Raw genomic sequence first — 10,145 nt, 5'->3', positions numbered from 1 at the left:
TGATGAAAGCATGGATTCAGACAAAAAATAGATGTGATATAGGAATCGGCATACAAGATTGTGTGCATCTTACAAGATACATCCAGGAACACATGAGATACCCTGCAATCGAGCCTTTGTGCTATGAAAAGATCAAGAAGGCGGGAATGTCGGAATAAATTTGTTGGATAACATTTAATACTATTTGGTTTGATGTGTTTTAATCTGAATCCATGCTTTCATCAAGATCAAATGTTTCTTCATGAGCATATGGAAGTTTTCTATAAAGCTTTTTATATTCCTTGTCCAGTAGTATTTTTTCTTTTCTTCCAATTTCTTTAAATATAGCATCTCCTCCAATAACAATATCACTTAGATTATTCATATCATCTTTAGTCAAATCATAAATAATCATGTCATCAATTGCTTTCCTAAAATTGCCATTCTTTAAATTGTACACATACTTCTTTAAAATCAGTTCTAATGCATATTTTCTCAATTCTCCAGAAGATGTAAATATTTTGCATGAAGAATGCACAGAAAATGTGTTCAGAAGTCTTTCTATTCTCAAATGCTTTGAATTCTGCCCAAGCCATGATGGAAAGTTCAATCTTTTTGATAATTGCATGTTATGCGTGGGAATAACAACACTATATACTGCATGTAAAGGTGCTAAACTCCAGTCTTGGTTTGCACCTTGAATTTTACTTTGAACAACATCACCTATGCTAATTGAATCAAAAGAATCTCTTAGCTGCTTTATTCCCTTGAATACAGTCTTTGAAAGATTTTCATGTACAAAAAGAGGAATCAATGAATAATCTTCAAAATAAAGATCTATTTTCTCATCAATTGTTTTTCTTTGAAACACTTCAACTCCAATATCAAAGACACCTTTTGCAACCGTTTTCTTTATAAACATATCTGCCTGATCAGAACCAAGCTTATGCTTCATTGTTACACTTTGCAACATATTAATTGCATATCTGATATCTCCTCCACTCTTAAAAACTATTTCATTAAGCAATCCATCAGGTACATTTTTCGCCTCCTTATCAAGAATGTACTTCAACTTGATGAATATCTGCCTAGAATCTGGTTTCTTTGCCTTTAAGTCAATACAATGGCTTACAAGACTCCTTATCTTCATATCATATCTATCATTGCAGATGCATAATATTGGAATCCGTGTTTCTTTAATAGTGCTGATCAACTCAGAAATGCCACCCATGTCACCTGACATTCCATCAATTTCATCCATTATCAGCACCTTACCTCCGTCACTCAAATCAAAAATAGAACGACTCGTAACAAAATTTCTTATCTTATTTGCAATTTCCGACTTGTTTCTAACATCACTCGCATTGAATTCAATTATATCGAATCCAAGTGATTTGCAAATAATATGTGCCAGCGTTGTTTTTCCAATTCCTGGTTGGCCACTCAATAGAACTGCTTTAGTATAAACTCCTGCTTTAAGATATTCTTCCAACTCATTCATTAAGATTGTATTCCCCACAAGATCTTGTTTTTGCTTCGGCCTATACTTTTCGCACCACAACTCCTTACAGATTGCATTTGCCGACCCTATTTCATGAGTGTTACTATTACACTTTACATCCACATTATCATCAAATCCTTTTGAATTCTCCTCAATCAACTTCAAGAATCCATTTTCATCCAGTATGTTTATGCCTAATTCATTTGCTCTTTTAATCTTTTGCGGCCCTGGATTCTGTCCAGCAACCAGAAATGTTGTACGTGAGGAAGGAATAGTTGTGCATCTACCACCTAAAAGAATTACCTTTGTCTTGGCATCATCTCTTCCTATGGACAAATCCCCAGTAAATACAAATGTCTTGTCATGCAATGGACCGACTGGCATATTACTAAGGACTAAAAAAATGTTTTCTGATGCTTGAATTACAAGAATGAAATCCAGGTTTCACTCTACCCCTTACAATAACTTTGTATGGAATTTATAAAGATATCGAAAGAGAATGATGAAGCATTTAAAGGAACTGATCTTTGGTCGCCACTTCCTGGATACCCTACGTTTGGTGGCCAAATAGCTGCACAGTCTCTTATGTCTGCATTTTCCACTGTTGAAGATAATACAATTCCAATAAACCTGAGTATCCTGTTTATTAACAAGTGTAGGTCAGACCAGAATACCAGCTATCAAGTCAAAAAACTCAGAGATGGAGGTATTCTGAAGATGAGGCAAGTTGATTGCTATCAAAACGATACTTTGGTCTCGAGCATGCATGCCAGCTTTAGTAGACCTGATGACAATGCACATGATTATGAGGACACGCCATACAAACTCTACGAAGATACTTTTGTTCCGTTTGCAGAGTACATTTCGAATGCCCTTAATAACACATCTGAAAGCGAAGCAAGCATCAAGATGAAGTTTCAAGTCTTGTATGATAACATGCAGATGCTTCTGAATGTCATTGACGTAGAGCTGGGAAAAGAGACTGGTGATATGAGGCAGATCCGTATTACGATAAAAAGCAAACAGGATAGTATTGTAGCCAAGGCTGCGTTGGTTACGCTAGTATCAGATCTTCTCCTTGTAGAAACTGCGCTTATTGCATGCAATCTGACTATTTTTTCAAAGGAAATATCTCTCTTGACCTCTATGAATCATGTAGTTCACTTCATAGATCTTGAAAGAGATCTTGGAGAATGTGTATATTACATTGTGAAATGCAAGGGGATTAAGAACTCAAAAGCGATATGTGAAGGACAGCTTCTCCATGAGGATGGTAGTTTGATATGCCTAACAAGCCAACAAGGAATTTTTAGAGTGAAGCCTATTTATTCCAAGAATTAAAGTGTTGAGTACATGAATCTGTGAATTTTAATCCCAATAGAATGGTCATTGCAACTGTGGCAAGGTCAAATGCAGATGTCAATGAGAAACACGAGGAAAAGTATTGGAACTACGAGAAGCATGTTATAGATCTGGGTGATATAGAGAAGTATCAGATATACCAGCGGATTGGAAAAGGAAAGTATTCGGAAGTGTTTGAGGGCCGTAAGGACAAGGAGAAGGTAATAATAAAGGCACTAAAGCCTGTGAAGATACCAAAGATCAGTAGGGAGATCTTGGTGTTGAAACACTTATCGCATGATAACATCATAAAACTTATTGATGTGGTTGCAGATCAGGAATCTCAAGTACATTCTTTGGTATTTGAGTATATAGAAAATGAAGATTATGCAAAGATATTTGAAAGTTTAGGATATAGAGACATTGTCAACTACTCAAAACAGATTCTTTGTGCACTTGAGTATTGTCATAGCATGGGAATAATCCATAGAGACATCAAACCACAAAATATGGTAATAAATCATGCTAAAAAACAGCTGAAGATAATTGACTGGGGCCTTGCCGAGTTCTATCATCCAAAGAAAGAGTACAGTGTCCGTGTTGCAAGTAGATATTATAAAGGGCCTGAGCTTCTAGTGGACTATCCATATTATGATTATTCTTTGGATATATGGTCATTTGGATGTGTGCTGGCAGAGATGATATTTAAAAAAAGACCTTTTTTTCATGGAGAAAGCAACAATGACCAGCTTATGAAGATAATTAGAGTCCTTGGGTATTGCGATTTAAAAACATATATGGACAAGTATCAGATTTGCTCTCCAAATATAAGGTTTGATGCAATGGAACAAAGAGTAGCACTTGCTTCATTTATTCCCTTTGGAGAGGAATCTGTATATGAAGATGCAGTCAATCTCTTAGAAAATATACTCATATATGATCACCACAGACGATTTACGGCTAAGGACTGTCTAGGTCATAGTCTATTCAAGTCCAAGTGTTAATAAAAATGATTGATGTTACCATGAGTTTATTTTTTAAGATTATTTGGTTAAGCTGGCGTCTTTATCTTTATAAAACCTGCTTAATGCGTTTTTTCTAGTATTATTGAATGAGAAGCTATCAAAGTACCTTTTTGATGTATTATCAGGCATAGAGGTATTCTGTGCTTTGTGTATGCGCCCAACATTAGATTCAATTGAGATCAGTTCATAAGGAATCTTGTCTATAAGCATTCTAACTTCCTTCTCTGATCTTGCTTTCTTGTAAATAAAGGGCGAATCTTCATATGAATCGTACACAGGATCTCCACTGCCTGGAATAATTATGTTTGAAACACCTGTACCATGCCCTATTGATAGTACATCCTCATAATTACAAAATCCTAGACTATAAACATCATTGCCTACTTTATGCTTCATATACAGAACATCCTTTCCATTAGACTCAATAAAATCCTTCCAAACATGAACCTTGTTGCCATAAGACATAGCAAGCATATTCTTCTGACTCAAAGATGTCACCATTCCATGAGATCTAGAATTCAAGCTGTTAAGCTGTGTGTAAGTATTTCTCAAGTCCCATACATTTACCTTTCCATCCAGGCCACTGCTGATCATGTACTTTCCGGTTCTGTCTATTTCTATACTGGAAACCGTACTTTTATGGCACAGTATCTTCACTAAATATTCTTTGCTGTTAGGTGACCATAGATTCACCACTCCTTTTGCATTACCTGTGTGTACAATTCCATTAGAAGTATTGTGTTTCATCGATGCAATATTCCAATCCTTCATTTGTATTTCACTAACCATCTTTCCTGTAGATACGTCCTGATACCTCAAAATATTCTTACGAGATACTGTGGTCAATAAATAGTGGTATGGCAGATAGTCCATCTTGTATACTCCACGATTATCCCTTATGCAGTGTATCTCAACTCCTTGGCCGTCATAAATAAAAACATTGTTCTTCTGTGCAACTGCAATGAATCGTTCATTATGAAGATACAAAGCATCATGTACTTCTTCATTCAAGTCAATCTCAAAATACATGTCCATGGACCTCGAATTAAACGATGCAAGATATCCTTTGTTGTTCCTGAGCAGCATATATGTTCCGTTTCGAGAATACTTAGAATATATCGGCGCTTCATCAAGCTTAAGCTCAAATGCCTGCTCACACGCCTTGATGCTTACATGGTTTAGCAATTGTTTCTGTGTAATATCATATGTATTTTCATCAGATTCCGCTTCAATGTATCCACACTCTTCAGTTCTCAGTATTTCATGGCCAATAACATCTTTCCGAGCCTTCTCTGCATACTTCTTTCTACTGATTATCGTTTCTCTTACTGCTTTCTGTGACATTCTGGGCTTCTTTATATTCTTTTTTTACTTCGCATTCTTTTCATACACTTACTGCATTTATTCTGTATTAATAGCATCAGAATGGAATAAAAACTCATAATGCATAATCATTTTCTCACTCAGTATTCTAAAAACCCTGTTCATCTGTACTCTACTTCAACACATTCTCCATTCCTTAGCTCGTAAGTATCAATATCAATTGCATCCACTAATTCCCTTTTGCATTTAACAAGCATAACTTGCTCCTTTGGCTTTCCAATTCTCTTACACATCTCCTCCTTGAGTTCTCCAATCGTTCTTCGTGTATCTATCGCAATTACAATCGACATAGACATCCTATCAGTTAACTTCAACCGGATCTCTCCCATTCCTATTTTTTGGGTTCAATACTTAAACACATATTCACTTCTTACTAAACGCAATACATCAAAAATAACCAAATAACTTTAATCCTCTTTTGCAGGTATCAAGTCTGCTTCGCCCTGATCAAGAATAGATATACATCCCAACCTATGTCCTCTCTCAGTTATACTCCCAAGCTCATTATTATCTGCACTGTGAAAAATTATCGGAAGCCCTCCAGCTAGCACACTGTAGTACTCCAATTGCTTCTTCTTAGTTGCAGGGAAATTCGATGATATCACCACACATTTTGCCTGCCTGTTTATCACAGAATTCAGAGTGCTCTTAAATCCAGCCACATACTTTCCAGACTTCATTGCAAGCAGTAGCTCAGATGTCACATTGTCGCCCTTCACACCGCTCATTTCTATCAGGGCAAAAAATCACAAATAAAAATTCTCTCTCATTCATTCTTGCATCATTCAGAATAACACTTACATAACCGCCATCCCTTCACATTACATATTTAAACATCTCCATTAATAACTTCAAAACTTAGTTTATTGTGCTTTTGTATATGATAACGGATCATCATATGCTTACCTAAGCTTGCTTCCACCGTTCTTCTTAACATCTATGTTTCCATCATGTTTAATCTCGGCTTTTTCTGCAAGCTTTTTTGCCTTGTTTCTATACTTCAGCTTTGGATTCCTATCCTCAAACTTCCTCTTCTTCACAAACTTGTTTCGTTTCATCTCCTCGCTTATCACTCGTCTTTTCTGATCTTCTGTATTTGCTTCTACTTCAATAGCGCTTGTTGATCCATTGGCATTCATTGCTCTCTTTTCCATCTGACAAACCTTCTCCAGAAGAATATTTGTCTTCAAAAGCATCTCCGTAATAGGACTTCCAACTTTTTCTTCTTCACTCAGCTCCTTGTACAAAACCAAATTCATTAAATACACCGATAACAGGTCGCATTTGATTCCAAGAATCTCGTTAGAAACGCATGCCCTCGCTGCATTCAGATTCTCACTAACAAATTTAACATCTTCGCTGTAAATTTTGCACTCCATGGGCACACACACGAACACATTTTTCGTAGTCATAGGCAACAAGCAAATGTCCGTACTCACCGGATCTTCAACAGCACAGATCATATCAAAAGAAAAAGGATACTCCATCAAAAGCGTAGCATCCTCAAATACATTCTTGATCAAAAAAGGTTCAACATACACAAAAGCAAAGTTGGTGCTCGATCTTGTTGAAAACAAGCCAGATCTAAACGAAATCTATAGACATGTTCCATTCTGCTCGGTATGGAATATCTCAAACGGCATCAATATGCAGCAAGTGTTCCACCTAGGTGATGATCAAGTTGTGGAAGTTGCTAAAACATTGAAATTATTGAATATAAATAACATTCATTTCAAAATATGTTATCATGACATCAAGGAAATTGTGTGTTACATGAACAGCGTCAAAGATAATCCAGAATTCAGCCAAATGATGGATATATATCCTCCAGACATCAAAAAATGGGCACTAGAGTTCTTTAAAGGAGATCTAAATGAAATAGGACTGTACTGCATGCTGTGTTTAGATGAAAAAAACAATCTACAGGCATTCTTGCCAATGTGGAAAGAGTTAACCATTGAAGATATAAATGTGAATTCACTCATCGAATACATGAATACTGTTTTTGTAGAAAATAAGCAAAAAGAGCGACTTATAAAGTATCTGAATACAATTCATGATTAAAATATTCAATTATAGCGTATTGAAATTCTAAACACACCTTGTAATTACATTCTAATTTGTACTCATTTAAAATCAACAAATACCTTTGTTTAACCTCCTTGTAATAATGGAGATGCTTTCTAGAATTGATCCTCTCGAGAAGAAGATGCTGATTTCACTCCTTCTGACGATGCTCATAAGCTACAATATGAAAAACAGATCCGCAATACATAGTTTTGTGTCATCTCTAATAGTCTTGCAAATTGCATTCGACCACAAGCACGTACTATACCTGCTTGCATCACTTACCTTGAATATGATCCTGCTTAAATATGCCTCAGCGTCAAGATATTTATTCACAGTCATAAACATAGCAATCCTGTACATATACAAAGTATTTGGAATACATTTTGAACAAAGAATTTCAGGTGCGTTTGATATTTCAGGTGTTTTAATGTTAATGACCATAAAAATGTCATATCTTGGTAAGGAGTATAAGAAAGACAAAAATTCGATTAGAGACGCATTGTCATATGTTCTTTTTATCCCTGGGCTTCTTATGGGGCCAGTTCCAACATTTGAAAGTTTTATGAAAAACAAATACGAAAGACCAAAAAAGCTTTTTCATGGCGCCTTTTTGAAGTCAATTCTCTTTTTGGTTTTCTTCCAGATTATACGAATCAACATACCTAAGGAGTACATCACACAGAATTTATTGCCACTACCTATAAGATTAATATGCCTGTATCTCTTCACAGTGGGTAACAGGCTAAAATTCTACTTCGTATGGTACTTTTCACACGGATGCTTCATGTTCCAAAACTTTTCCAGCTTACTGAATATCGATTTCTTTAAGGTAGAGCTGGCAACAGATGTCAAGGAGTTAAGCAATTATTGGAATATATATGCTGGTGTATGGTTAAAAGATTGTTTCTTTAATCCTATCAGAGCCAAATCAACGTTTTGGGCAAGTATTGCCACAACCACAGTCTCTGCACTATGGCACGGCATAAATCCATGCTATCTAATTATGTTTCTTTCAATAACGACATCAAATGTTGTTGTGAAAAATAACAACATTCTGATCAGGAAGTTCTGTCCATCAATGCTCTGGATATTATCAAGAGTTCAGATGTTTGTAATCACCTCGTATTTTACTCCTTCATTCTTCTTGCTCAATCTTTCTGAACTCATTAGCACATGGAAAGGCGTATACTATATCGGGCATGTGTTTCTTGCATCAAGTCTTATATTGCAAGCTATACTAAAATCTACCATTAACCAAGAGTTACAGAAATGCAAACGCGCAACCAAAAGTTCAACAGCTTGTAATTAAAATAGCAGGTATAAAAAACTAAATCGTACTTTAATGTAACATAAGTATAATATCATCGCTTTACTAAATATAGGACACCCTTAAAGTATGCTAATGGCTACAAGCACAGAGTGCATAGACAAAGGACAGTATAAAGTCTTAGGAATGATTTGTATATCAAAATCGCTCTATAAGCTGAGACTTGGCACCGAAAAACCTGATGGCATTCATAAAGTGCTGCTGCAGAGTGACTCAAAGCTCAGCGTTGCCTATTTCATAGATCCAATAGACTTCGGCGCAGAAAGCACAATATTAGTACATGAGCGCACAATTCCTCCATTTTTATCAAACACATGCTATACAATGGTTCATAGGAAAAAATACAGCGTGCCAAGTGCATTAATAGAAAAATTGCTATATAAAGGCAAAGAAGTATTATGCACCAAAAAGTTGAGTAAATGAGTCACGAATTTTAATCAGCCATCCGTCTTTTCTGCATCCCCTTCAAAAGCACCAGGTGCATCACTTTGTGTCTCTGCAGCATTTGCTTCGGTAGTGTTTTCGTTCTTCACATGCGGCTCCTTCTCTCGGATCTTGTATTCATCCTTTGGAAGATAAGATCTTGTCTTGAGAATATGGCCATGGTAATCTGCACCGTCAAACTGCTTCATTGAGTTGTCCTTGTCATCAAAATTCTTAAATTCAATAACAGCATGATTTCCTGTGTATCCAAGTCTGGCATATGTTGGTTCAAATCCGTTCTCCCTCAAAAACGTCTTGAAGTCCTCAATAGAAGTGTTAGGCGCAATGTTTTCAAATACGACCTTAAGATAGTTGTTTGGATAGTCCTTTGGTGTCAGTGGTTGATGCCTTTTCCTCAGATCCATTGTCTCTCTTATTCCATGGATCGGACATCCATTGCAATAGTCGCAGTACTCCCTATCCCTACGAGGATCTCCGCCCATTCGCATTGGTTCTCCACGATAATAGTCCTGTGGCGCATATCTGTTGTCTGGGTATCTCGGTTCGTATCTTCCAGGAGGCATTGGCCTAGTTTCATACGGTGCGCGTGGCACATATTTGCGATCATACGGTGCACGGCTTACATCTGCATATCTATCACTATATTCTGTTGCCAGCGACCTCTTTCTGCCATTCGCCTTCTCCACAGCTATAACTCCTCCATCAATCACATGGGATCGTTGGTTCAACACCTTCGTCACACTATCCTCAGATGTAAAGCTCAGAAATCCAAATGTGTCCTTCAGAATAAGCTCAGAAATCTCTCCAAATTGTTTGAAGTATTCTCGGATACCCTCCTCAGTAACTTGTGCCGGAATCTTTCCTATGAATATCTGCATTGCCTGCATTGGGGTCTTGAACTTAAAATATTTTTATCATGGCATCCAGACATTTCATACTACACGTCCGTCATTCACATGCCATATTGAATCGGCATTACAGATTCAACCCTTGCTTCACAATGTCTTTTGCTTTTACTGATACGAACTCACCCATAATATACAGAGAAGATAGAAATACGGATTCTTCTGGCCAT

The 10,145-nt window shown here is 36.6% G+C and overlaps 11 protein-coding genes across 11 annotated transcripts; 5 read left to right on the top strand and 6 right to left on the bottom strand.

Moving 5' to 3' along the window:
* Positions 1–199: 199 nt before the first annotated feature.
* M896_052180 (DNA replication factor RFC1) lies at positions 200–1,864 on the bottom strand (the record flags this gene model as incomplete). Its single annotated transcript, XM_014708364.1, has 1 exon — positions 200–1,864. One exon carries the CDS (start codon positions 1,862–1,864, stop codon positions 200–202), a length of 1,665 nt encoding a protein of 554 aa, XP_014563850.1.
* Positions 1,865–1,951: 87 nt separating this feature from the next.
* M896_052170 (acyl-CoA thioesterase domain-containing protein) lies at positions 1,952–2,821 on the top strand (the record flags this gene model as incomplete). The annotated part of the gene is made up of 1 exon (XM_014708363.1): positions 1,952–2,821. The coding sequence occupies one exon, from the start codon at positions 1,952–1,954 to the stop codon at positions 2,819–2,821; it is 870 nt and encodes a 289-aa protein (XP_014563849.1).
* A 41-nt stretch (positions 2,822–2,862) lies between these two features.
* Positions 2,863–3,825, top strand: M896_052160 (protein kinase domain-containing protein; the record flags this gene model as incomplete). The annotated part of the gene is made up of 1 exon (XM_014708362.1): positions 2,863–3,825. One exon carries the CDS (start codon positions 2,863–2,865, stop codon positions 3,823–3,825), a length of 963 nt encoding a protein of 320 aa, XP_014563848.1.
* A 39-nt stretch (positions 3,826–3,864) lies between these two features.
* M896_052150 (uncharacterized protein) lies at positions 3,865–5,190 on the bottom strand (the record flags this gene model as incomplete). Its single annotated transcript, XM_014708361.1, has 1 exon — positions 3,865–5,190. The coding sequence occupies one exon, from the start codon at positions 5,188–5,190 to the stop codon at positions 3,865–3,867; it is 1,326 nt and encodes a 441-aa protein (XP_014563847.1).
* Positions 5,191–5,330: 140 nt separating this feature from the next.
* On the bottom strand, positions 5,331–5,558 carry M896_052140 (uncharacterized protein; the record flags this gene model as incomplete). Its single annotated transcript, XM_014708360.1, has 1 exon — positions 5,331–5,558. The coding sequence occupies one exon, from the start codon at positions 5,556–5,558 to the stop codon at positions 5,331–5,333; it is 228 nt and encodes a 75-aa protein (XP_014563846.1).
* A 78-nt stretch (positions 5,559–5,636) lies between these two features.
* On the bottom strand, positions 5,637–5,957 carry M896_052130 (ribosomal protein L30E; the record flags this gene model as incomplete). Its single annotated transcript, XM_014708359.1, has 1 exon — positions 5,637–5,957. One exon carries the CDS (start codon positions 5,955–5,957, stop codon positions 5,637–5,639), a length of 321 nt encoding a protein of 106 aa, XP_014563845.1.
* Positions 5,958–6,131: 174 nt separating this feature from the next.
* On the bottom strand, positions 6,132–6,608 carry M896_052120 (uncharacterized protein; the record flags this gene model as incomplete). Its single annotated transcript, XM_014708358.1, has 1 exon — positions 6,132–6,608. The coding sequence occupies one exon, from the start codon at positions 6,606–6,608 to the stop codon at positions 6,132–6,134; it is 477 nt and encodes a 158-aa protein (XP_014563844.1).
* Positions 6,607–7,293, top strand: M896_052110 (uncharacterized protein; the record flags this gene model as incomplete). The annotated part of the gene is made up of 1 exon (XM_014708357.1): positions 6,607–7,293. One exon carries the CDS (start codon positions 6,607–6,609, stop codon positions 7,291–7,293), a length of 687 nt encoding a protein of 228 aa, XP_014563843.1.
* Positions 7,294–7,399: 106 nt separating this feature from the next.
* Positions 7,400–8,608, top strand: M896_052100 (uncharacterized protein; the record flags this gene model as incomplete). Its single annotated transcript, XM_014708356.1, has 1 exon — positions 7,400–8,608. One exon carries the CDS (start codon positions 7,400–7,402, stop codon positions 8,606–8,608), a length of 1,209 nt encoding a protein of 402 aa, XP_014563842.1.
* A 93-nt stretch (positions 8,609–8,701) lies between these two features.
* Positions 8,702–9,049, top strand: M896_052090 (uncharacterized protein; the record flags this gene model as incomplete). The annotated part of the gene is made up of 1 exon (XM_014708355.1): positions 8,702–9,049. The coding sequence occupies one exon, from the start codon at positions 8,702–8,704 to the stop codon at positions 9,047–9,049; it is 348 nt and encodes a 115-aa protein (XP_014563841.1).
* A 14-nt stretch (positions 9,050–9,063) lies between these two features.
* On the bottom strand, positions 9,064–9,948 carry M896_052080 (uncharacterized protein; the record flags this gene model as incomplete). Its single annotated transcript, XM_014708354.1, has 1 exon — positions 9,064–9,948. The coding sequence occupies one exon, from the start codon at positions 9,946–9,948 to the stop codon at positions 9,064–9,066; it is 885 nt and encodes a 294-aa protein (XP_014563840.1).
* Positions 9,949–10,145: the final 197 nt, after the last annotated feature.

Source organism: Ordospora colligata (assembly GCF_000803265.1).
Source record: "Ordospora colligata OC4 chromosome Unknown contig_05, whole genome shotgun sequence".
Taxonomy (NCBI): Eukaryota; Fungi; Microsporidia; family Ordosporidae; genus Ordospora; species Ordospora colligata.
The sequence above is the reverse complement of the archived record's forward strand: the minus strand, read 5'-3'. Positions and strand labels throughout refer to the sequence as shown.